General features: G+C 34.7%; 3 protein-coding genes across 3 annotated transcripts; all 3 read right to left on the reverse strand.

The window, feature by feature from the left end:
• Positions 1-4701: 4701 nt before the first annotated feature.
• On the reverse strand, positions 4702-13287 carry LOC146138255 (potassium channel subfamily K member 10-like). The gene is made up of 6 exons (XM_083393932.1): positions 13014-13287; positions 11268-11388; positions 10471-10625; positions 9750-9930; positions 9107-9229; positions 4702-5890 (listed from the first exon to the last, which is right to left on the reverse strand). Exons 1-6 carry the CDS (start codon positions 13215-13217, stop codon positions 5742-5744), a joined length of 933 nt encoding a protein of 310 aa, XP_083250058.1. The 5' UTR covers positions 13218-13287; the 3' UTR covers positions 4702-5741.
• Positions 13288-19210: 5923 nt separating this feature from the next.
• LOC146138256 (protein FAM241B-like) lies at positions 19211-24740 on the reverse strand. The gene is made up of 3 exons (XM_083393188.1): positions 24307-24740; positions 21401-21506; positions 19211-19712 (listed from the first exon to the last, which is right to left on the reverse strand). The coding sequence occupies exons 2-3, from the start codon at positions 21485-21487 to the stop codon at positions 19365-19367; spliced, it is 435 nt and encodes a 144-aa protein (XP_083249314.1). The 5' UTR covers positions 21488-21506; positions 24307-24740; the 3' UTR covers positions 19211-19364.
• LOC146138257 (DNA-directed primase/polymerase protein-like) lies at positions 21507-24313 on the reverse strand. Its single transcript, XM_083393187.1, has 2 exons — positions 23335-24313; positions 21507-23298 (listed from the first exon to the last, which is right to left on the reverse strand). Exons 1-2 carry the CDS (start codon positions 23975-23977, stop codon positions 22301-22303), a joined length of 1641 nt encoding a protein of 546 aa, XP_083249313.1. The 5' UTR covers positions 23978-24313; the 3' UTR covers positions 21507-22300.
• Positions 24741-25261: the final 521 nt, after the last annotated feature.

Here is a 25261-nt window from a genome sequence, read left to right on the forward strand (position 1 = left end):
CTTCGCTCGCAAGGTCTGTCCTCACTTAAAAATGTTAACAATCACTTAGCTAGATTAACGTTAAATGTTATCGCGTCACTTTACTTCCACCACGAAATTAAACACGTTTCAAAGTGTAAAAACCATCCGATGCCCCGCTGATTTATTGTTACATTAAAACAGTGTTTCTCAACCTTTTTTACTTGAGGGCGCACCTAGAGACATATGAAAACGTGGCGGCGCACCTTGTGAGCAAAGCGAGTGCGAAAGTTTTGAGGTGTACCGGTATTTGTTTTAAATTGCTTGCAATTTTTCATTATATAGGTTTTTTAGTTGCAAATCTTTAAAGGGATTCCATGCAGCCTTGAGACCAAAATTGGAACAACATCAACTTCGGAATGAAAGACAGTTAGGAATAAGGCGTAAATAGGACTAATACCTAATAGTCGTAAAAATGACGAAATTGAAATCAGACCTAAATGTCCCAAATAAGGCCTATACAACCTTTTGTCTAATCCCAAATCCAACCCATAAATATTACTGACTATCCTAATATTTTCAGCCCTAACCAAATTGCTAACATACCATGAGCCAAAACAGGTGCAAAAAATCCGTGGCTAAAATAGCTGCGCCCAAATGTCGACAGCGAACGGCCAATGCCAGACAGGTGTCCCCCAATCATCCTATACCCTTTCTCTACAGTCTTAGGCGTTATTTTGTTCATTAAAGTCTTATTCAGGTTAACTTTGGACTTTTTTCGACATGTTTAGGTCTTATCTAGACTATTTTAGATCTTATTCTGTCGTGGTTATTACTGCACATTTGGCGTTTATGTCGGTGGTCTCATTACTATGGTATCATAGATTATATCTGATTTAGATATTGCTGCTTTGTAATTCTTATTATGTCTTCTACTTTAAATATAACTGTGAAATCAATGAGCTAAGCTTAATAGGAAAGTAAACAATATATATATGTTTTATTTATCATATTTTTCCTTTTGCTCGCGGCGCACCTGGCAACGCGGCGCACCGGTTGAGAAGCGCTGCATTAAAATAACACAAATTCTGAGTTATCATTTTGTGCGGCCCGCAGAGATCTTTCCGAGTTTATTTTGGCCCGCGACTAGAAAAAGGTTGCCGACCCCTGGTATAAATGAATGTGTAATCGTAACCGAAAGTAATGTTCCGTATTGCGTATAAAATTGGTCGTTACTTTCTCACAATTAAAGTAGGATGCGGCCCGTGTGAAAGCAGCAACAATATTAGGCCTTACATATTGGCAAAGGCGCTGTGTCCATAACAAATGCGTATTCCCCGGGCCAAATCATTCTTGTGTATAGCTTGTTAAACAAAATGTAAGATTCCATCAAGCTGGCCTGTTAAAACTATTACATATTATGTTGTACCCTGTGCCATTTTCTTGAGCCGCGTGTTATTCCCGATGATTTAAAAAAGGCATGTTACTAAATAGGCCTATGTAGTAATGATACGGAAATGGTAATATCCTGGCTAGAATGCTAAATATAGTGCGAAAATTCCTAGCTCGGTAAATTTTTACCATAGTTCGTGCAATAACCGTTAAAAACAGACTCTAAATCTGTTGTTTCGAGCAATATGCAAAACTATTTTATGTGCCTAATACGCCACATTTTAAATAAAAAGTTTTGCCAATTTAAATTAAATCAGCGCAGAATTATTTTTGTATGACGCCCTGTTATGACGTAGCTCTGTAACTTCGTCGCTAAACATGCATTCAACTTTAGCAATTTGCTCACACTGCCCTCCAGATTTTTTGCCTTTAAATTTACTGTGGTAAAATATGTTGTGTTGTAATAGCAATAAATTTTTTTTACTAAAAGAAGCATAATTCTAAAAGGTAAGTTGCACGCGCCGCTTATTTCCCCAGTGACAATAAAACACGCAACATGGTGCCAGCCGCATAGCAAACTCAACATAGCAAGCGAATAGGGACGAATTCTGTATTGAAGTTTTCCAACCGCTAGATGGGAGTCGATAGCTACCACGAACTAAAACAATGACGTCACATTATTGTTTTTTGTCTCCCAATCAAAGGCTCGTATGTGTGCAGCCTTATAAGCCTCTTATGTGCATCTACATACCACTCTACGTGTCTAAAAATTTGAAACTTCTACGATGTCTACTTTTTCTGTAAAGCTTCCGACAAAAATCGGTCTGAACATACGATAGAAAACCATCGCAAACCATAGAAAGCCATACCAAACCATAGCAAAACAAAACATAACAAGAAATGTTCCGAAAATAAATTTTCGGCCCATAAAATAAGACCCCTGTTGATGAGCGACATCTAGCGGATAATAAGCGAATAGAATTATGTTGACTACTAGTGTTGTTCATATTTAAAGCAAACACTTACACTACGCTGATCATTACTGAGAACTGGCCATTGTTGGTTACTTTAGAAATCAATTCTCATAGTAACAATTAAGGTTATACACTTGAAAAACAACTATTAAACCAGGGTTTTAGAGTCCGATTCTGGGCAAAAAAATCAATCCTAGTCCGACTCCTGCCAAATAGGAGATTTCGTCGAGGCCCCAGTTCTGAGCAGTGTTCCCACTAGGCGCATTTTTTGCACATTTCCGCAACATTTTCGGCACTTGCGCACTTTTTTCATCTTTTTTAGATATATATATATATATATTATTTTTTTCATATTTTGCAAAGATTATCACATGATATACTACCTTAGGCACCCCATTTTACTGTACAAAAGTTTCGAAAAACCCAAACTATAGTTCCACTTGAGCTACGTACAGACAAAAAGTGTCCTAATTAGTTTGCTTTGGGATATACGCGCGAAAAAAGTGTTTTTTAACTAGGAGAGGCGCTTCCCCCTAAATAGAGCGCCGACAAATTCTCAAGGCGTCGCAAGTACTGTTATAAATAGTTTATATTTTGTGCAGTAATTTTTATAGTTAGATGTTACTCCTGGTGTGATTTATGCCAATATCCGGTGTCATAAAAGCAACCCACTAATTGGACCTTTAGGTAAACTCCCGACCGAGATAAGTAGAAAATATTTGCTGAAAAATCACAAAAAACTATGAGATAGAATTAATTATACTTGACTCACCCGAACCCAAACGCTAAACAGCGCCCTAACTGAAATGATGTGCGTTGATTTAATAATTATTTCAACGCTGAGAAAACGCGCAAACTCGGGTGGGCATAAGATAATTTATATAGGATTGTTACGTCACACATTGATGTACTAGGTCCGAAAGCGTTTATATAATTATAAAATTAACGCACATTATTTGGGTTAGGTTGCATGTTAGCGTTTGGGTTCAAGTGGGCAAGTACTATTGCTGAACTAAACTTTCAGGATACCTACTTTACGGTCTGTCTTATGCCAAGCGTTACACGTGTCGTAACTTTATTAATATAAGACAATGTAAATACATCCATAAAACGCATAAAACAAAAAGAGCGGCCAGCGATACAAAGAGTGCTCTGACGTAGAAATACGAAAGGTTCTCCCAGCCTGCCCAAACTTGACTGTAATCATCCACACAATCTTTACTAAAAGTTTAAGCAATAAGAAAAATGTGTCAGTGCAGAAGGTGGCCAACGATAAGAAGGTATCAAAGTAAAACGTGAAAAGATAATAAATACACAGGTAAAATACAAGTTGCCAAGAGTGAAGGTAAGTAAGAAAGCAAGTGAAAATGCTATGGTGCAAACAACACATACAAACGAATAACATATTCCGTGTATCACATGCGCCTTACCAAATTTTAAAACTGATATGTCCGTCAATTGGAAATTGGAAAGGACGAATAACATGTGTATTGTGAGCGAATGAATTGTAAGACACACCTATAAGTGGATTGCTGAATATCCACGTGATTTTAGTTACGTAAATTGGCGGAATATGTGCTGTAGAGTCAGGGTCGACGAAATCCCACACTTGACCGGACTCGGGAATTGAGAGTCGGACTCGGGTTTATTTTTTTGGCTGCCCTGTTTAAAACTTCAACTAATATTAAAATAAACTTCAAACCAATATAATTTCATTTAGATGGTCTTCCTTTTTCAGTTTCAGAGGACACAATGCATTCCAAATGTAAATAGTTGAAATAGACAAAGTTTGTTCGTCATTCGCTTTTAACCACACCATGCTTTTATAATCAGTTATACAAATTGGTAAGGGATGGCGATCCACTGAACCGTGATCCTTTTTCGAAACGTAAATGTGGCGATCCTTTATGGGAAATTACGAGCTCGCAGACTAAAAATTCTGAAAACCCTGGGTAAACCATGCTGAAAAGATTTCTGCTGAATTCCTGTTATCCCACAGGTTCTCAATCTTCGTGGGAATACTAAATTGGAAATCGTACAAAAACTTTAAATTACCAATCAAGACGATAGCATTTGAAACGACGCAGCTTGATTCTTTTAAAACGTGAGTCATCGCCAAATATGGTTAAACGTGCCCATGATTCAACTTGGAATAAATCTACCAAAAGAAACAAAAATACGTTTTGATAAAAAGTAATTTACAATAGTTCTTTACAGCGAGAAGTTAAATTATGGTAAATTACGAGCAAATAAATTTAATAAAATATCTGTTCTAAACCATATTACAAAGAAAAACCTTATTAAAAAAGTCATAATAATATTTACCTAAACATTTTTCTAAAATATATGATATTTGAAAAGATAGAATCGATTGCATAAAAAAACTGATTTTATTGATCTTTGAGCATCGCATACGTAACAGGTATCAATTACAAGTATATGTGTACTGTATAACCTATAAGAGCAATCCAACACACTAAAAGGTGTAGTTTTTGCTGTCGTTGTAAATTAGCTTATGCACCGACCACAGAACGGCGCACGGGTTTAAGTTGGTGTGTGTACGGTTTGCATTAACAAAATGTTTAATATACGTGCAATAAGCCCAAAAGTGTAAAAATATTCAATAAATAATAATGTTTCAGAACATAAAGCGCACAGCACAACACCGAAATCCTGAAAGTAAGCCAATGATTTGCATTTGTCGAGAAAAGGCGATTTGATATAATAGAAATGTGAAAAATGCTAAACGAAGGAAAAATGCATCAACAAATTAAAATTAAGCGGTGAGAAGCTTATAATTCCCATACTTGTACGACACGTAACCATTAAGAAACACGAGCAAAAACATAATAAAGCAGCTTGGCACAATTACAGATTAGTTCCATTACGCCGTAAGTGATATTCAATTAATAAGAGTAAGATTGCAAAAAAATATTTCACGTTGCACAGTTTAGATGAAAGAATCCTAATAAATATCCCGATAACCCTAAGAATAAACAAAAGACCCGCGAGATGACTTCTAAAACGCAATATTATTTTATCGTTACTATAAACATAGACAAAAGTGTAAAATTTAAACTTGCAGTTAATCAAAATGTACATTACTTAGCCTAAAAACTATCACAAAATTAAGTGAAAATTGTAGAGGCCTATAGTATAAAATTGTTTGTGCAAAATTGTACAGTATAAAATTGTTGTGTTCCTTAAAATAGTAATAGTTAATGGTTGCAAGCGTAAAAAAGCCTAAATAGTGGTTTGCTGCTAAAATAATTTAACTGGTTTTAATTTGTTTAAAGTCAGGCAGAACGCAACTGACTATGAAACAGTAAAAAAGCGAAAATATAGTTTTGTGGCTTTCCGGAAATCACGCATAATTTGAATTAGTTATAGCGCTATCGCTAATCGAGGGGGTTGGAATTACAGGTCAACTGTCTCTTCTTTGATTCCGTTGTTTTGCTGCGGTTTTACTTCGCTTGCATCAGCCGCTTCGCTTGTATTCGGTAGCGCATCAGGGACATCACCGTTTTCTGTTTTTTCTGTGTCATCCTTTTTTAACTTTTTCGTAGCTGGAAGATAAAAGTCAGTCGTTTATTACGGACATTTCTTGTACAATGCGGATACACTCCAGTTAAAATGTCCTAACCATTGATCCTTTAATAATTACATTTTATGCTTAGTTTACTAAAACAAATTGGTAAATGCTTAACAAACTAGTAGGTACATAAAAAATTATTAAGGTCGAATACGTAAAAAAGTATCTATTTTTACAATTTTTTACATGTTGGTCATTAAAGTGTATAACATTGAGATACGTTTCATAAAAAGCTATTGAGCTTTTTCTACAAAAAAACGCGAAAGCGTGTTTAGTTTGGATGAAAATTGTTTGATTACACGAAGACTTGTTATATGAATTTTCGATAACCAATTGACCCGACAATATCCCGGAGATATTAGAAGATTAAAATCATATCAAAAAGTACACTATAAAGGGCAGAAATCGCCGGGGTAAAAATGTTTTGGCATAACTATCAACATAAATACCATATAAATCAGAGACGTACGAGAAAAACATGTATACTCTCTGCATGCCGTAACGACAAGACGCTATTGATCCATCGTACATCCTTACGCAAATACGTGAATATACCCGTAGTCATATAACTACAGGGATACGTGGTGCCGTGGTGTGTTTTACAACATCCACGATTCCACGGGTTCATAATGCGATACACCCGTGATTTCGTCCGCAAACCTTGACAGCTTAATTCGGATAAAAAACGTCACGTTGTTGAATAGATTTGGGTAAAAATAGAAAAGGGTCGTTGGCCTATAAATCGATGGCGCGAAAATGAAAACTAAAGTGATAGCAGCGTCAAGTAGACAGATAGCATGGCGGCGTCGTTATTTGTTAAGACAACACATGAATCACGATAAAGACATCGCACTTATACAGATGCCTGTTCGAGTGGTTGCAAACAAAACACGCGGTCGCCGCCGCTGAGAATGCGGGTCTCAAACATAAGGATTGCGGCTGTATCCGATTTGCGTCACTTGCGTTTCATTTTCCAGTAAATTAACGCAGGCGCCACTTTTCCGCCTCCTTAGCTAATACTGATTGTGAGCCATGTGTTATGATCCACAACCTTTGATCGGAATTTTTTGTCGGTGCATTCGCTGCTACCGAAAAATGTCTACCGCCTCTGAGCAAGTCAGAAAACAAAAAAATGAAATACGCGCAATTTAAGATAACCAAAACCGTGACGATTGGCAGTTAGATTCGCAACATTATTGTTTCAATTACATAAGAAAAACCGAAATAAGAAAAGCAATCTTAAAGTTAAAAAAGTAGTAATCAATTTGTATTTTTAAAGACGTCGTAAGAAAATGAGCTTTCAAAAAACATTTTTAAAATTGCTTCAATGAAACGTTGTTGCCATTAGTTAATATTTTTAGATCATACAAAACGCACTAACGAAACAGTTTCTTTTTCAACAAAATCTATAACACCATGGTGAGCAACCTTTTCTCTTATTTCAATTGTAATTATATTACGTCATGATAGGGCGATTACTTTTGGACAAAAAAAATGGAAATTTTGACCTGAAAAATTTAAATTTTGAAAAATTTTGACCTAAAAATAATTGATTTTAACCTGTTAAAAATACATTGATTTAAACAACGTATTGTTGTTTAACGTACTGCATTAGTTTCTTGGCGTCGTCAATCATGTTTTTTTATATTTTACCGACTACCGGTCGAACACAAATCAGTTATTTTTCGGGTTAATGAAAAACTCGTGAAAATACTCAGTTGATATTTTTGACATTTCAAAAACACAAACAACTATAAAAATGCCAAATTATAAAAATATAGGCGCAGTTTTTGAAATAGGAAATAGGCAATTGCAAATCACAAGCGAAAAAAGACAGCAAATACTGTTCAATATATTTGTCCAATTTAGAGAGCCCTCGGTGGTTAATTCTTCGCGTATACCATATTTTGCTCTAATGAAGATATAGTACAGTTAAAATGTCGTTGAATATAAATCAAAACTACATTATTTTGAAAAAATTGAACGACAAATTTCACAAAAACTGAACGAAAATTTTAAAAAGCTGACTTATAGATGTTTTTTCATTTTGTAAAGAATTTAAGTGCATTTATATTCGATTCCTACTTGAAATAATTTTGACAAATTTTGACCTAACGTGTAAATTTTGACAAAATTTGACTTTTTTAGTTAAGTCAAAACATAATCGCCCTAGTCATGATACAATAAAACTAGTAAACTGATTCAATTTAATGATCGTTTAAACAGTAATCAATGAGAAGTATATAAAGTCCGCCAAATATGTTTAAAATAAAGAAAAAGGAATTATTGGCTATCGACTTATGTTTATAGAGGCCGTATAATGTAAGAAGGTAGTATGTTGTATCGCATTTCTCATTCATTTCGGTCATGGTTTGTTCTAGTTTTCGTTGAAAAAAAAAACAAGGTGGCAAACAATATAAATAACATAGAAACTGTTTGACTCTTGAGTGAGCTGTCAAGAGTTTCGGCAAAGGGAAAATTAAATTGGTAATTCGTGGAAATTTTTGTCTAGCTGTGAAAATAATAATTGGTCAGTGCTAATACGCGAGCTATTTGTCACCGAAACACATTTAATCTAGTTCAAATAAACACGACTAATATAACGTAAATCTTTTTGTGCCTTAAGGAATAAATATGTAAACTTTTTGCTACAACCAAATTGTTTTTTTAAGAAAATACATATTTCGTATTTTTTTAGCATGTAAATAGCAGAAATAGCTGTGTAGCAATTTCACCAAACGCAAATAAAAATGCGCACCCATACAATATTTGAGATTCATTAAATTTAGAACTTTCTGACTAGGAAATAAGCCGTTAAGTTGACAGTAATTTAACAAATAAGGGCAGTGTTTTTAAAAAGCGAATTGCGATTAGACAATGAAGGTGCATATACTTTAAAATGCGAAAGAGTTAATTTTGTTAGTCAAGGAGTGATAATAATGAATAAGAAAAGTGCATTTTTAAGCATTTTTTAACTCGCATATCAAATCACTATATTAGCGGCAATTTTGTGACCTCATAATTAGCGGTAACTGCGAAAATCAAAAGTAGGCGTCTATGTTTCTATACCACGATTTTTTTGCAATATTCGTCATTTGCGAAATCTCTATTTTGAATTGGTGCCCTTACAACACAGAGAACTTGAGCGAAGTTAATAATTATAAAAACACAAGGATGAAAGCAAACCCACCTCTTTCTTTAACAGCTTCGCTCGCTAAACTGATCACCGTTGCCATGTAAGCCAATCCGAAGAGGATCCAAAAGTAGACCATAGGTCTATAGATGGTGGGGTACGTCAAGTCAGGATTTGTACCTAAAATGTTTGACTGACATTTTGCTTTATTTTTTTGGTAAGGCTAACATATTTCCTTCAATTTTTATCTTCGGACTCCATTTTTAGATAATTCTATCAACTGAGATTATTACCTTATAGATTAGTAATATCTGAAAGGATTATTGATCACACAAGTGCTTTTAAACGTTGTCAGAAAGGATGTCCGACAAAATCGGATCGTACTTGTCCGATACTACTATAGTGTCTGGTATCGATGCCGATCCGATAACAAATTTATGTAGAAAGTTTTGAAATGGTTTTATAAAACAATAAAAAATCGGATTGATTTTTGAAAATGTTTCCAAAATATTATTGCAAAACGTAGGAATATCTCTGAGAAAGTTATTTATCACATGACCATCGTTGATTTAATTTTAAAATATTGTAAATGCATAATGAGAAACAAATTCCTCCGAAAAGGTTGAGAGCAATATGCGTTAAAAATAATACAGTATAGCTCTTTGATATGAGCGAACTTGCTTTTTGAAGCATGACCTACCTACAACGTAATCCCCAAATCCGATAGTTGTAAGTGTAATAAACGAATAGTAGAATGCTATATGGTAAGTCCAGCCTTCCACCGCCACGAAGATAAAGGAGGGAATGATGCAGCAAAAAAGGAAGAGGGACGTAAGTGTGATTACAATAACGATAAGCCGCCGCGTCAAACGACGTTTCGTCTGTAAGTACACAATACAAATGTTGCCTTTCTCACAAAGCGGAAAATGGACAATATCAACCGAGAAATTTTGAGGGTTAAAGTTCGGTCAAACAGGTTGACAAACGATTTGTTGCGGCCCAAAAAAGTACGGCCGGCATCTATGGTCAAATATTTGATGACAGAAATTGCCCTTGGTATTGATGACAGAAATTGCACAGGTCCGGTCCATAGTTTGCCGACCACTGCTCTAAGGCTTAAGCCAAACAAAGGGTGAAATAGAGGGTATGGTTCTATACCACCCGGGTATTCAGTGCGTTTTGTACAATTCGCGAGACTATACAAAATTAATAAAACCACCGAACTTCATAATACATGACAGGAAAACTCACAATAGCGCAAATTTATATTAAAAGTGAAAATTTTACAGCTGGGGCCAAATTTACGCTTTATTACATATTGATATCGAGTAACATTTGAAAAAAAAATGTGGGCCTAATGAGATTTAAAACTTAAAACAAAATATTCTTTTAGTTGACGATTGCGTATAAGTTCAACTTACCTTTGATCCCAGTTTCTTGTCCAGTTTTTTAAACACCTTAGCAATTTTGTCACCAATTGCTGAAAACATGATTCCAAAAAACGGAATTCCAACGAAGGCGTAGAATATGCAGAACGATTGACCGCCTGCTGTGTTAGGGGTGATGTTACCATAACCTGAAATCAAAATAATTTATTAATACAAACTATTGTTGGCGTACAAACAAAAGTGGGCGTATTTCAACTGTGTGATTATTATATTAGTTTTTTAAACGAGATTGCAAATACGCCTCGTGTTATTACAGGCGTAGTAGTACGTGGAGTTAGATTCAAGAAAAAGTTAAACATTTATAGTAAACAGCGTAAAAATATATTGCTAGATTTTTAGCCAGATAAACCATGAATGGTATTCGAGTGGGGATTAATAAATGATTAACACATTCTTAACTGCACAGGGACGCCACGAAGTTCCCCGCCTCACTACTGGTGATTGTGAAGATGTTTGTACATGTTACTAAGAATTCGCCATGGCAACAAATAATCCATACTGTACAAACTGTAAGTTTATTATACCCCCGTTATGGTACGATTCGTCAAATTGCCAATTTGGATTTATTTAATCCATGTATGCACAAATAATGTTAATAAATACTTAATTTCAGTTTTTCTAGCATTTTAACTTTAACATTGTGAATGGTAAATGGTCGAAGTTTGTACGCTATATCGATAATAATAATAATCAATATTAATAAAACCCAAACCATATAAAACAACACATATTATTATTCTGTTAAACTGGGTCGCGTTTAAGGCACCCACCTATTGTGGTTGCAACAGTCCCGGCAAAAAAGAAGGCATTTTGCAAATTCCAGTTGTGGGCGCAACTTGGAGTTTGGTTGTTGTTAAACTGCACTCCGTTGCTTGGTGCTTCCCGAATTAGCTGAGAAAACAAAATCATAAGATAATATAAAATAATAAACATATTATATGATTTAGGAAAATTCTTTCATTTAAAATCTGTATTAAGTTACTTTTTTTACAAAGTGAAATGAAGACATATATTGAGAGTGTATACAAGGAATATTAAAACGGCAAAAAATAAATTAGATATTATTGTTAACGGTATTAAACACTTATTTTTAGGTAGCGCATTTTCGTTGCATTTAACAGAAAAAAATGAGGCAAAAAAATAACTAAAAAAGAAAACACTCGTTCATAAAGTATAAGTACAGTATTGCCACTCATAGAATATGAAAATAGGGTTTCATTAGCCCAATATTATAAAATATTTGGTACAATCCTGGGGGTAATTCACCTCGAGTGACCAAGAAAAAACATGCATCAAATTTTTAAAATAGTCTTCTTTGAGTTGTGTGCCCTATAACTCGGCAATTAAGGCGAGATGATGCACATGTTTCATGTCATGCGTGTTATGCGTCTCTTAGTTTTGGTCAATGAAGCTCGGCCTCGGTACTAGTCGAATGCAAGCCGACATGCGTACACCAGCGAATTACTTCCCCTCTTAGCTTTCGACTTTAACTATTGAATTACCATGTGACATCTAAATATGTAGGGCTGAAATTGTTTTGACAAGTACGGTCAATAAAATCAAAGTGGGCACGGTCGTAATTAGGGATTATATTGTAATACCAAAGTTGGTAAAATTGATATTAAATTTTATATAGACCCTCTACCGGTTTAATTCACATAATTTTATATTCAATTAAATAGCAGAGGATCTTTTTGTTTTAGCTTGTCTTTGCGCTATTTCGTATTGCCACACTTTTGGTTCGTAAAATTCTCAGTTCAGAAACCCGTCACACGATCAGGTCGAATATTTTATTGCGATTGGGCACGAAATACGCAATAAAATTAGAAGAAAATTAAAAAAAATTACGAAAGCAGAATTTACAAATTCTTAAACTGTGGGCCGTGACACACTAATGTGCCTCGATGTATTCTTTTCAAAAGAAACGATTCAATTTACTAATAGGCATGTAAGACATCATGCGAGAGTTTATTAAACACTATACTGGTGAAACAAGTATAGGAACGGTTCCGGTAAAAGAAATTTTCGCACAGTTCATTTCGCCGCTCCTTGAGTGTATTTACACAAGATTTTAGTTGCATCATTGTGCACTGCATGAACAAAAACCTTAGGTATCCTAAAGTTTTCCGTTATGACGTAACTTGTGACGCCATCTTTAAAAAAATATATGCATTTCGGTACGATATATTTTCATCGTTCCGGTAAGAAAACTATTCATCTTTGACCACTGATGTACACTGTTTGAAAAAAATGATTATATTATGGTATTTCCTGATTACTGCGCCTTTTTTAAGCCTTTGAATTTTTTTGATTTTCTTTGTGTGCTGCGAGCCAAGAAAGTTTTATAAACACCGTTAACAACCTATAAGAAAATGTATGCGACTTAAGAATTTCAAATCTCTTGTTGTCCGAAATGGAATCACAACTGTTATAGAATATAGATAGAGTGACATCATGTACTTAACTCGTTACAGTAGAGATAAGGCTTATTTTAAAGATAAAATTATATAGCTTACCTTTATTAGATTTCGCAGGTCTTCTCCGGTTAAACTTCGCGTCGCACTGGAATTTACTTTTGCAAAAGCTTTTTCGATTTCCGAAATGGTAGTGGCACACGTATCTTTTTCGTGCGAATATTCTAAAGCGTAGAATATGGACATACCGATCAGCAGGTAGATCGCGTACATTACAATCATAACAAGAATGTATCTCCAACGCATGGTGACTTGTTTTGTTTCAGTTGGCTACAGCTGAACGTTTCACAACTAACACAAATTTATAAACCTTAAATTTTGCCTATATGGTAAATAGCCGAATGTAACAAATTATTATAACTGCATATTATTGTTTGATAATTTCAACCGCAAGCCTTAATTTAAAATTTGTTTCGGCATGTCAGTTTGGCTTTTAACCTATGTTAAATTTTCAGATTTTTTTGTAGCGTAGCAGCATGCCAAACGCTTTTGCGAATATAGTTCATCAGTAATTGATCACATACCCAAAGCAGGATGTGTGCCGTTTCGCATAGACTGAAACCTTCGTACGCATTCACCGTATGTTGATAACACATTGTGACTGTCAAACGTTCCTGAATGGACAGCAGGGCTGTTACGCACTCGTCTATTAAGTCACATGTCTGACTAGTGCTTTCTGTAGTCAATATACTCCGGTTACATTAGTTCGTGGTATATAAATTTGGAAGTTTGGCAAAAGACAAACTAGAAAACAACGCGGCAGATTGTTACATGTACCAAAGCCGAACTTTTGCTCTTAAGAAAAGCCGACTTCACTATTACATCATTTTGGGTTCAAATAAATGTCGTTACGGTTATGCACCATCGAATCCGAAATAGCCCACAAGGCATTCGAGGTTGGATTTAAATAAAGGCGATTCGAACCACTTTCCAGTATTTGTAAACAAATAATATTTTGCTTATCTCCATATCGATTTAGCAAAAAATCACAAAATTCAAGTTTCTGTGATTTCATTTTCGGCTAGAAAGAGAAAGTATGGTCTATACATCGATTGTAAGGTACCCATTTTCAGTTCGCTCAGTTCCTGTTGTCTGAAATGCCACCTAAAGGATGAAGGCAATAACAATGCCTGGCATTTCTGCTTCTTTTGTGTGTGCCCGTATTAGGCTAGGGTGTGAATGGCTGCGTCACAAAGAGCGTCTAAAATTTAAGGCTGAACTTTCTTACTATTTTTATAACTGCTTTTAAACGTACCAAACAACATGTTACACTGTATATAAATGTTGCCAAATAGACATTTTTCCTGTAAATCCGTAGGCGTACACTGTACAGTTGCCCGAGGTGTTGAAACACAGGTACAAAATAAAACTGCATTATAAGTTAGTATCTTGTTTTATGACGTTAGCTTATATTTTAGATAACAACTGTTTGAACTAGTACCAGAACAATTCTAAGTTTTAAAACTTTACGTTTGCGGTTGACCACTACGGCTTATGTGCTATCTAGCATCATGTACTTACACGTGTAGGCCTACTGGCGTTTACTCTCTATGTGATGGCGTTCACTCTTTTTAATCCTTATCGCCTAAAACATAATAATATGAAGATAAATAAATGCATTGCACCATTTTACGTTTTTTAGCACTTAGCTGTTTGTTTCTGACACTATAGCCAAGCATAAATAAACCCTCTAACGCTCTAAATAACGGAACTGGCATGCGGCCAACACGTTTGACGTAGGCTGTAGAAATGATCGCCTGACTTACTGTCAAAAGACGAAGCAGTCTCCACGTAAGACAGTCAGTCACAAGTGCCAAAATACTTTCTATTAACTGATTATGATACAAGCTCTATCGAAACGTCTTAATTAAGATGATGTCGCTACATTATCTATTATCGAAATGCAACAAACCTGTAGTGTAGGTGTACTTAAATCACGACAATTACTGTATTTAAGACTACTATTCTATTCATCCTAAGTTAGGGTTGCCCTACGCCAGGACTTTTCCTGACATGTCAGGGAATTTAATGTTGAAATATGCGTCAGGGAGAAATGGCAAGATCTATTTATATTATATGTCCAGGATATAACCGTACTGTATGAAGTATTTCGCCAATACATTCACAATATCGAAAACGATATTTGTTACTACTAAAATTAGCTTAAATTTTTGTTCTGTTTAGTAAAGAGCTTTGTATTCACAAGACGTAACTTGTGCGTGAAATGTTACGTCACACACGTTTAATACCTTTTAATCAAGTTGTTTTCGCTTTAGAAAATATATGTTGTGTATTGCGTTCTAAACAAGCAAGATTATATAGTTTTTTTTTTAGCAAACATAAAACTACATAAAAAAGGTGTTGGAAACTAATTGTCTTAGCCCATTGATGACCAACCTTTTAGCAAAATGGACCGCACTGCCACTTTAAAACTGTCGATGGGCCACTAAATTCAAAGGGTGACGTCATAAAACAACTTTAAGAGAAGAGGCACTTGTCCTAACATGGAATTTCAAAATGCGATTATCAATACTGTTTATCAGTGTAATATGTTCTTACTAGGTTAAAAAATAGCCTATACATTATCCTTTGCCCCCCTGCAAAATTTTCTGCAGGCGTCTCTGCCCTATATCCTAAGTACCGGTACGAACGCGTTATAGAAATTGTCCACTACTGTGTTTGTCTATTGATATTAGTTCATACGAATGTTTAATCGTACAGTCTGAGTTTTATTCACCAAAAAAAGTTGGGAATCTGTATCAGGGAAGGGATAGACCGAGAATGATATAATTTCAGGAGATATAATGGCTTACTTGGAAGACGAAAAACAAAATCTTAACGAGACCAATACACTGGATTGCGAATGCTATGAACCCTGTACTAAATCGGCATTTGAAAAAGTTTCAATTCTTTAACGAGCCAACAGTTTCCCTTATTCATACAGTTTCACAGAAGGTAGGGCCACCATAAGTCCTCTTTTAAGAAGATTCGTTCATTTTTTCTAAGAAAATTTAATGTCCCACAGAGGAGCCTGGAAATGCCCAACTGTCCTTTGTTTTTAAATTTTTACTTTTTATTTTGCTTACCTTTCAACAGAGATATAGTTAAGTCAAATTATTTTTCGGTTGCAGAACGCGTTCTAATTATTTTTCTGGTGAATTTAAGAAAACAAATTTCTCGTTTTTTGTGTTAGTTAGGTTGTTACTTTTGCTAGATGTTCGATCAACTATCCAAAAAGATGTGATAAATTCTTTAAGGGTGAACATCTATTTGAATTGTACTTTTTGTACTTTTTTTTAGAAATCGTCCTCTGTTTTCGCGATACAAATATGGTAGGCCTATACACATGTGCACAAATTTGAACGATAAACTCCGGTTTTCTTGATTGCTTGTTTTTGACGATCATTATGACGTAACTTTGTGTCGTCATCTGTGTAACTAACATGCTTTTCAGTTAGAAAATCTTTCATCATTTCGCTAAGAAAATTAGTCTTTACCAGAGTTTGATCAATTGTAATTGATGTAATTAATTAAAGTTTTTAATGAAATTGTAATTGTAATGTAATTGAGGCTTTTTCCTTCTGAAATGCCTCAATTACATTATAATTACAATTAAAACTCATGTGGCAAGTAAACTTGGCAGCAAGGACGAAGAGAGTTAAATCCTTTAAAAAAGTCAAAGCTGCTTAACTTTATGGAAGAAGGTTTAAAATAGAAAAAAACAAAAAAACTCAGAAAGTGAAGTAGATAGCTTTTGGGGAAGAAATTTTGCATTTTAATGAAGACCCATTAATGTATTGGAAGAATAAATCAGACGAATTTCCCACGCTTGCTTCTTCAGAAAAAGATTATGCGGGACTAACAGCAACAACAGACCCTTCAGAAAGAGTTTTTTCAATTGCGAGTAACTTTTATACGGCAAGAAGAAATTTACTGGGGTCAGAAACTTTTTGCAGCCTAATGTTCATTGAGTGCAATCCAACAGATTTTGAGAAAGTGAAAATATAAATACAAACCAAAATGTTATAATTTGTAATTAATTAATAAAATGTTTTGTTTACGAATAATTGTAATTAGTAAATAATTTTTAAACACGTGGCTGTTATAATTGTAATGTAATTGAAAGATTTAAGGGAGTAGCCTAATTGTAATTGAACTGAATTAATGTCATTGATCCAACTCTGGTCTTCACCGTTTCTTGTTACAGCTAAAAGCCAAATATAACCTAATAATTCATAAGGGTAAAGTAAATGGGATATATTTTGACCAGGCAAGTATCGCACCACAGCAATCGTACTAAACTCAGGTGAGATAGTCATCCAAACAAAGAAAAATTTTCCGCGACAGACAATCCAATGAATCAGGCAAGCCAGAAGATTTTTGTGCGATGTCAAAAATCACCATCTAAATCTCGGAATTTGCGTATTCATACACAAGCTCGGCAGGGTTGCTTTAAATAAAACTATTTGTTCATTAGTTTTGGAATACAAGCAAACATAGAACATTTTAATAATCTTTACCCCCGCCGTGCGGAAGCCTGTATATATAGATGTGTTTAACGATTTTTTTTATTTTGATGGAGTCCTTTTTAAAGGAGAATTGGTGACGACTTGCTTTTTAAGAAAACAAAACCGACCTAAAATGAGTTTAAAAATGGAATCATAGTCTTACATGAATAACCTTTTATCCTTGTTTCTACGTTCTTTTATACATCGTTTATATATGTTTTTGAACTAGATATTGCCATTCGAAATTGTGTTAAAAGAAAATAATAAAAAATAGTTAAAACTTTGTTATTCACACAAATCATACTCTTTTGGGTGACCAACTAAATATGTTGAAATTAACTGAAATCAAATTATAGATTATTAATAAGGGTGGGATTTTACTCCACATTCGTTTGATAAACACTGAATGAAATTGCACAATTGCTTCAATGGATAAGGACCAGGGAAAGAAGTGAAAATAGTGATTCGTACTGGAATCTGGTAGAAATAGTGAGCCAATATTAGACACTCTATTAAAATGTTTTTTCGTTCACCGTCTTGTGCAAGGCTGATTTGGTGGGTTCGCAATAAACATCTTTATGGTCTACTCTACCCAGTGGCTAAGCTGGAACGGTCCGCTAAAGATATGTTTTTTTCAAGAGGCCATCTTCTATAGCTGCATCTTTGTGCACGGATGTTAAGGTTGCATGCTTACGAGATTCGTTTAATGACGTAAATTTGGGGCGTCATTCCTGAAAATTTTCATTCGTTCCTGAAAATTGTCAAATTGTCAACACAAAATTTTGCACAAATAAACATAAGTATCTTTGCTGTTTACACTGCACAGGTTCTCCGTCAATCGCGAAAGAAAAAATGATATTTTTTTACTTTACCCCATATGAAGCGCCACGTAGTGTAAATTTGAGTCAAAACATTTAATGTTATTCCTTTTCAACATCACTTTCCATCTATCGCCTATACAACTAACTATTGCTTTTCATAACACGCCAAATGGCTTAATAAACTCATCATAATTATTTCGCACATTTACTACTTTTTGATGGCATGTTAAATGGCCAAGATTACTTGTGGACATTATCGGCTAAAGCAGTGCTTCTAACCGGTGGGGCGCGACTCATTGGTGGTTGGTGGTGGGTTGCAAAGCTATTTCTGGTGGGTCGCAAAGCATTTCTAAATGTTACATTTTTCTACTAGATCGGAAAATTATTGCATCATCATTACGTAACATTTATGCAACAATGTAACAAATATACGTAACACTTAGATGTGTTGTGTCGCATTAACTATTTCAGTACGTACGGCAGTAGTAAATATGCAGGTTTTATGTGACTGATAATCTTATTTTTAATTAGTTGCATTTTAAATTAATGCTATACAAGGGTTAATGTAATTTATTTGAACTCTCTAATTTTGCTTGATTCTTTTTATATTCACAAAATGGATAGTTTTGAGTTTTGTCGTTGATTTGTTTTTATTCGTTTGGTGTAATATCTCATTGTGAGTTGCACAATAAAACCTGCATCAAAAAGTGGGTCGCGAACTGAAAAAGGTTGGGAAGCACTGGGCTAAAGCACGTAGCTTTAGCATAACCTATACGACATGACACAACATACTATGCAATAAGTAAATCACAGCCTATGGCTTCTGATATTTTGTGCAACCACGCAAAATTAGTGTAAAACTAGCGAAATATCACCACCCCAAGTAAATACTTTACATCAAATTGCATCGCTTGGTCAACGTTGGTAGATTTTTTCATACAAAGATTAAGGCGAGTTCATATAAACATTGGTAAATACCAATTTAAACAAAATGAAAACAAGAAAGCCAAAACTTGCATAAAACAAAGTGGCCGATAACAACAAGAACGTGATTGCAACATACATCATCTGCCCAAACGTCTTCCACTCGCGCCACTGGGGGGCCTTGTATTTCTGTTTGGCCTTCTTTGTTGCTGCCCAGCGCCGGAGGATTTCTGGCTCATTTTTACCACAAAATACAAAAGTCCAAGAAGAAGAACGCCCTGAAGGCCAAATATGAGCAACACGGCAAGAAACATTACTGTCATGATGGGTTCCACTACATGGCTTCCAACGTTCCATCTTGGTATTCCCAGTTCAAGGAGTTTCTGGTTCCAGGTGTCAAATATGGTGGGTCCGCCATCTGGGTTGTTAAAGACCCCACCCCGGCCTTCATATTGGGGGTCATCATTGTTGGTGTTGTTTACATAACCCTACAAGAAATGAAAAAAATTAGTACCATCTAAAATCACCCTAAAGTAGGGGTTTCCAACCTGGGGCCCATGGCCCCCTAGGCCCTAGGGGACCATAAGCTTTTTTCAAGGGGGCCACGAAAAATTCAAAAAAAAATTTTTTTTAATTTGTCATCTCTAAGTCTACTCCACTATAACAAAAGAAAAAAATGAATTTTATTAAAAATTCTAGTACAGCAATAATCTACTTCTTGAGCTTGAGTTTACTTTGTTTTACTTTTAGATTAAATAATATCAATATTTTAAAATTTGTGCAATGACCACCCCTGCTAAAAGAAGGAAGCATTCTATTAAAGTTATCTAAGCTTAGCTTTACATATCTACATCGCAAAGGAGTGTGTAAGTCTGCAAACCACATCATTTTAACCACCGATACTGTTTTTTTTTAATTAAAATGACGTTTCTTATTTTTTTCAAAAGGTTGAAAATAAATAGGGGGGTCATTAATTTATCACAAAATTTTCTGGGGCGGCTACGGTGTAAAAAAGGTTGGGAACCCCTGCACTAAAGGGTACTACACAATAGAGCATAATTAGAGTTTTGTGATTACGAATAGTAAGCAAATTAAACAGGACATCAAAAATTTACTTGGGAAAAATGACAAACAAATTTGTAATTAAAACCTAAATTTTATGAGAATTATATCTGGAAAAGGCACAAATAAGCCTTACTTTTTTACCTCTAAAACAATGGTTAAAAAAAAATTATAGAACTAGTTTAGGTATGTAATTTTAATAGTTCTGATTATCCTTATCAAGAAACTATTAAAACAATTAGCAAAATTTTAGTTTTGTGCATTGGCCTCAACCAGGGTGTAGTTGCATTCTGTGGTGCTATTTAAATGCTCAATGGTGCTGACAAAGTGTTGGGAAATCTCTAAGAAGGGTGTTTTGCTCTATTAAAAAGCCTTTTAATACAACTCTTTTATGTACAATTAGGGCAGTTTTTCTTAACACACCATGGAAGGCTGCCAGGTGCGTTGCAAATAAAAGAAAAAAAAATAATATAAAACATATATTTTTTTACTTTCTTATTAAGCTTAGCTCATTGATTACACAGTACTTGAGGGTGAACACACAATAAGATCTACAAAGCAACAATATCTAAATAAAAATAATCTAAAATACGATAGTATATGATAACAGACATAATAAAGCCAAATTCACAGTAATACCCACGGAAATAAGATCTAAAACCGTTTGAAAAGGACCTAAACATTTTGGAATAAGTCCTAAATTAATCTAAATAAGGCCAAATGAACAAAATAACTGTAAGGCGAGGGTAGTGGAAGATTGGAGGACACCTGGCTGGCTTTGGCCGTTTTGCTGTGGACGTTTGGGTGCCGCTGTTTTGGCACCAGATTTTGAGAGTTAGTGATAGTTATGGGTGGGGTTTGAGGTTAGATAAAAGGTTTTCTAGGCCTTATTGTGGCCATTTAGGTATTATTCTGACTATAAGGTTTTAGTCCTATTTAGGCAATATTCTTAACTGCATTTTATTGTGTCGTTGCTGTTATAAGATATGCAACTACAAAGCCTATGTAAAAAAAATTGAAAGCAATTTAAGAGAAATACTGACTCAAAATTTTGGTAATACTGGGCAGCAAGCGTATTTTTTTTATTCCGCCAACAGACAAGCAACATACTCACATATCTGTTTCTTGAACTAGTATTGTTTTGTGGTACTCTTGGGTCATCATCCTGGACTATTTCACCATTGGCTAAAATTCTAACCATTTTTCACAATTAGTCTGACCTGTAAACATATAACAAATATATTTTATATATAAAATGGACAGTAATACAAAATATATCTTTGTATGCAACGCATAACATGACACCCCAATCAATATTGATTTAGTTGGTTGAGTATAAAATGAAAAGTTGCAAGCTCTTGGAGCTTTTCAGAGGTTTATGTTGTTTTAGAAAAAATAACTTCAAAACACTTCAAAAAATCCTACATAAAAACGCGAATAAAGGTTTCATTTTTGGCAACTATGTATTATAGGTATATAGCATAGGCTACTCCAGTAAATCAGTGTTTCTCAACTTTTCTGCCTACATACCACCTAATGGCTTTTTACTGTCAATGTAAACCACTTGGTCTTGAAAGAAACGAGTTTACTTAAAGTTACGTATTGGCAAAAATTAACACTCCCAGTAAATTTATCCACGAACAGTCGAACATGTATAACAAGTTGAGAACCACAGAGTTATTTAAATAGATGTTAGTAATAAATAACAACAAGAAAAATTATAATTTCTATGAGAGACACAATATAAAACATATACATATTTTTTATGAAGTTACATAGATTATATACTATATATATTAGTCACATAAAAGAGTGGTATTGACTTGTGAAAGCTTGATGTATGTAAATATATACCAAACAACACCAATCAAACGAAAAACTCAAATATAAAAAAACATTGCACGTAACCTTTATAAATATTAAAGAAACATGTCTGATCTTAGTATCTAGATTTCACCAGACAAATGTTTGAGTTGTTAAGGATTTGAGGTCAACCTAATTTATAAACTTAAAATTATTTTAATTGGTTAACACCTTCCAAGTTAGAAACTGCTTGACACAGTTCATCATCAGAAACATCAAACACATGATTGTTTGATTCATTTTCTTCAATTAGCATAACAGACAACAACAAATCATCATCTGAAATATCAGACAAAAGTTGTACATTTTTATTCTCTTGTAGAGCATTGGACATTTCACCATCAATGACAACTGATTTGTTGCTGTCAATTACCTCAAGGGATTCCACAGTTTCCAATAGTAGGCTGTCATCACAATCAGCAAATAAATCTGTCTTGCACTGCAGCACCTTTCTAACTATTTCCAATGGGAATGCAATTGGGTTTGACCGAAAGTCAATTTGCCGACAAACAGGGTCATAGCATTTCTGATAAACAGAGAGGTTGCTTAAGTCTGCCACATACATAATGCCATTGCTTTTATGTTCACGTTGAATATTATGACAAAACCTACAATTTTTTATATCATATAATATCATGTTATTAGATGAAAAGTATGTCCATTTCTTAACTGCGCCATTTGGATTAGTAACTTGTACCACTTCTACAACAAATTCAAGTATCTGTTTCAAAACTGACTGAAAATTGTGATCCGGAATTTCAGGCAAATTAACATTTGAATTATGACTAACAGTAGTTAATTGGTCGCTTTTAGTACTTATAATCCTACTGTTAGATTGATGTGGTGAAAGTGCTGCCATTTCGCAGATTGTTAGACAATCATTATATTTTACATTCGTAATAAGCGATGCTAAAAATATCAGTTGATTGATGGGTGTTATTTTATCTTTCATAACCTTCCAAGGTTTTAAAGAATTACTGTGAAAGACACAGCAAGAATTTGATGGGTCAAGTTGTTGCAGTTTAAATTGGCATGATGCAGCATGACTTAGTTCAGTTGATTTGCCCAACTTACTTGACAAAAATAACCGAAAATTACGATTTTTAGTGTAAACTCCCTGATCAACAAATAGCTCTTTGCTGTCATCAGCTTTGGTAATCATCAAATGATGGAGGTCAGACAAACCATACAAATTAGTAGATTTATCAGTTTTACTACTTTTTATATGTTCTAATAAGTTTTTGCAAATAAAATGTACAAAACAACCGACTTCTATGTTGTTTTTAAAAACAGCATTCGGAAGATGCCAAATCAGATGTTGACTAAACTTTAATGAAGTTGTTGAATCCAATTGAAGAACATTTCCAATGCCTGTTATTATGTTAAACTCTTTTAGAATACAATGTCCTACATAACAAATCCAACTTTTAACCATTTGATGTCCATCTTTATCAATGTTTGTGGTTTTGTCGAATTCCAAATCAAAGTACAAATGACATGCAGTTTCAGCTTGAATAACTTCATAGAAGTGTCTTTTCCCATAAGGCAAACTTTTATAGTAAAACCAAAATTCATCAATTCCTGAGACTATAAACTTTCTTGCTCCAGTATTGCCAATCTTTGTCAGGGCATTTTCAACAGCAAACACAAGGGTTTCTTGATTTAACGATTGTGAAAATCTTATAGCATCGTTTTGCTTGTAGAAAACACTCCACACTGGTGCTTGGGCATGTGTTTCACTGAGCCTTGGTTTGTAACTCTTTACAACTGGATGTGTTTCATAGTGTTTACAAAGTTTTTCCAGCCGAAGTTTTACATTTTTTGGCATGGCATTGGGATCATTACCGATGTAATCTTGAATAAAAAACGTGTTTTTAATGTTAAATGGCGCCAAGGTCACGCAGTGAATGGTTGTGAATAGCTGGCCAAGTTAAAACAAAAACAACACCATCCACGATTTAGTTTCATACTTACCTCAGTCCTCAACAGGTTTTGTAATTGGTAAAAACAACTTGTTTCTGTGACTGTGTTGTTTAGGAATTAGCGCTGGTCTACAATTCTATCACATTTTCGTCCGGGGGTTATATTTTGCTAATATTATTTGGGTTGGGGTGCGGGTTAGCGTATTAGTTGGGGTGGGTCAAACACTATTATTACCGGTAATGTAATTCTTCCATATTTATTTTTTCCTTCAATCTCTGTTTTGACATCTTGTTTCGTTACTGTAAAAACAAAGTGGCAGGATTCTAGCAATAGAATTATTATATACTTCCACATAATTATAAAAGTATAACAACATAATGCAAAAACAATGGCATACTGCCACGTGCAGTGCCCATTCGGATGTGTTTGAAGGCGTCTCGAGACACTTTTAAGGAAGGGGCCGTACGCTATTCCTATCCATAACGCTCGCTCTATCCATCGCGTCTACAAGAGAACATTTCGGGGTGGGGGGTTGGCTCTCGACCGAGCGCGAAGCATCGGGAAAGCATATGTGGACGTGCGTTGTGACGTAACTCCGTCTTGCGCGTGTGTAGATTCACCTATCGAAGTAGATCCGCCAATCAGCGATCGAATACCGGACAGAATGAACCATCTCACACATCCACGATTATTTCATTCGCAAGACAATTTGTACCTTTGATAATAGAATATATTTTCGTTTGTGGGGCTTGCAAGTTAAATGTTTGCAGTCAAGTAGGCTAACTGTTGTTGAAAACAGTGTGAGTTTATAAATCGCGTAGACTTCAGCATTGAAAAAAGTTTAGCAATTAATGTAAAACGTTGACCGAAAAACTTTTATTTATTAACCTAACTTTTTACACGCTGGTTAATTTGGATAATAATGAAGACATACAGTAGCATTCGTATCAGAGATAAGATTAAAAGGTGTAGCCGCCTGAAGAGATAAGCCGTAGTCTATACCTCAACCAGTATCAAAGGTTGATCCAGGATTTTTATTGGGGAAACATGCAAATTTTTGTCAGACATGACGTCACTAATTTACGTTAGAATGTGTTGTTCTCTAGCAAACTCGTTCGCAAGTATGCGAATCACATAATATACAGTGTAATCGCACGAAGTAAAAAATATGCGTTTATAATTCACTGAA

Source organism: Ascidiella aspersa, chromosome 7 (assembly GCF_963924565.1).
Source record: "Ascidiella aspersa chromosome 7, kaAscAspe10.2, whole genome shotgun sequence".
NCBI lineage: Eukaryota > Metazoa > Chordata > Ascidiacea > Phlebobranchia > Ascidiidae > Ascidiella > Ascidiella aspersa.

Coding starts and splice junctions, on each gene's coding strand:
- LOC146138255 (XM_083393932.1), bottom strand. CDS start 13,217: ATGCGTTGGAGATACATTCTTGTTATGATTGTAATGTACGCGATCTAC. Junction 9,230..9,749: donor ATTTGGGGATTACGTTGTAG/GTAGGTCATGCT, acceptor CAAACATTTTAG/GTACAAATCCTGACTTGACG. Junction 5,891..9,106: donor CGAAGCTGTTAAAGAAAGAG/GTGGGTTTGCTT, acceptor TTTATCTTCCAG/CTACGAAAAAGTTAAAAAAG.
- LOC146138256 (XM_083393188.1), bottom strand. CDS start 21,487: ATGGTTAGAATTTTAGCCAATGGTGAAATAGTCCAGGATGATGACCCA. Junction 19,713..21,400: donor CTAGTTCAAGAAACAGATAT/GTGAGTATGTTG, acceptor CATTTCTTGTAG/GGTTATGTAAACAACACCAA.
- LOC146138257 (XM_083393187.1), bottom strand. CDS start 23,977: ATGCCAAAAAATGTAAAACTTCGGCTGGAAAAACTTTGTAAACACTAT. Junction 23,299..23,334: donor TAAATCTACTAATTTGTATG/GTTTGTCTGACC, acceptor TGATTACCAAAG/CTGATGACAGCAAAGAGCTA.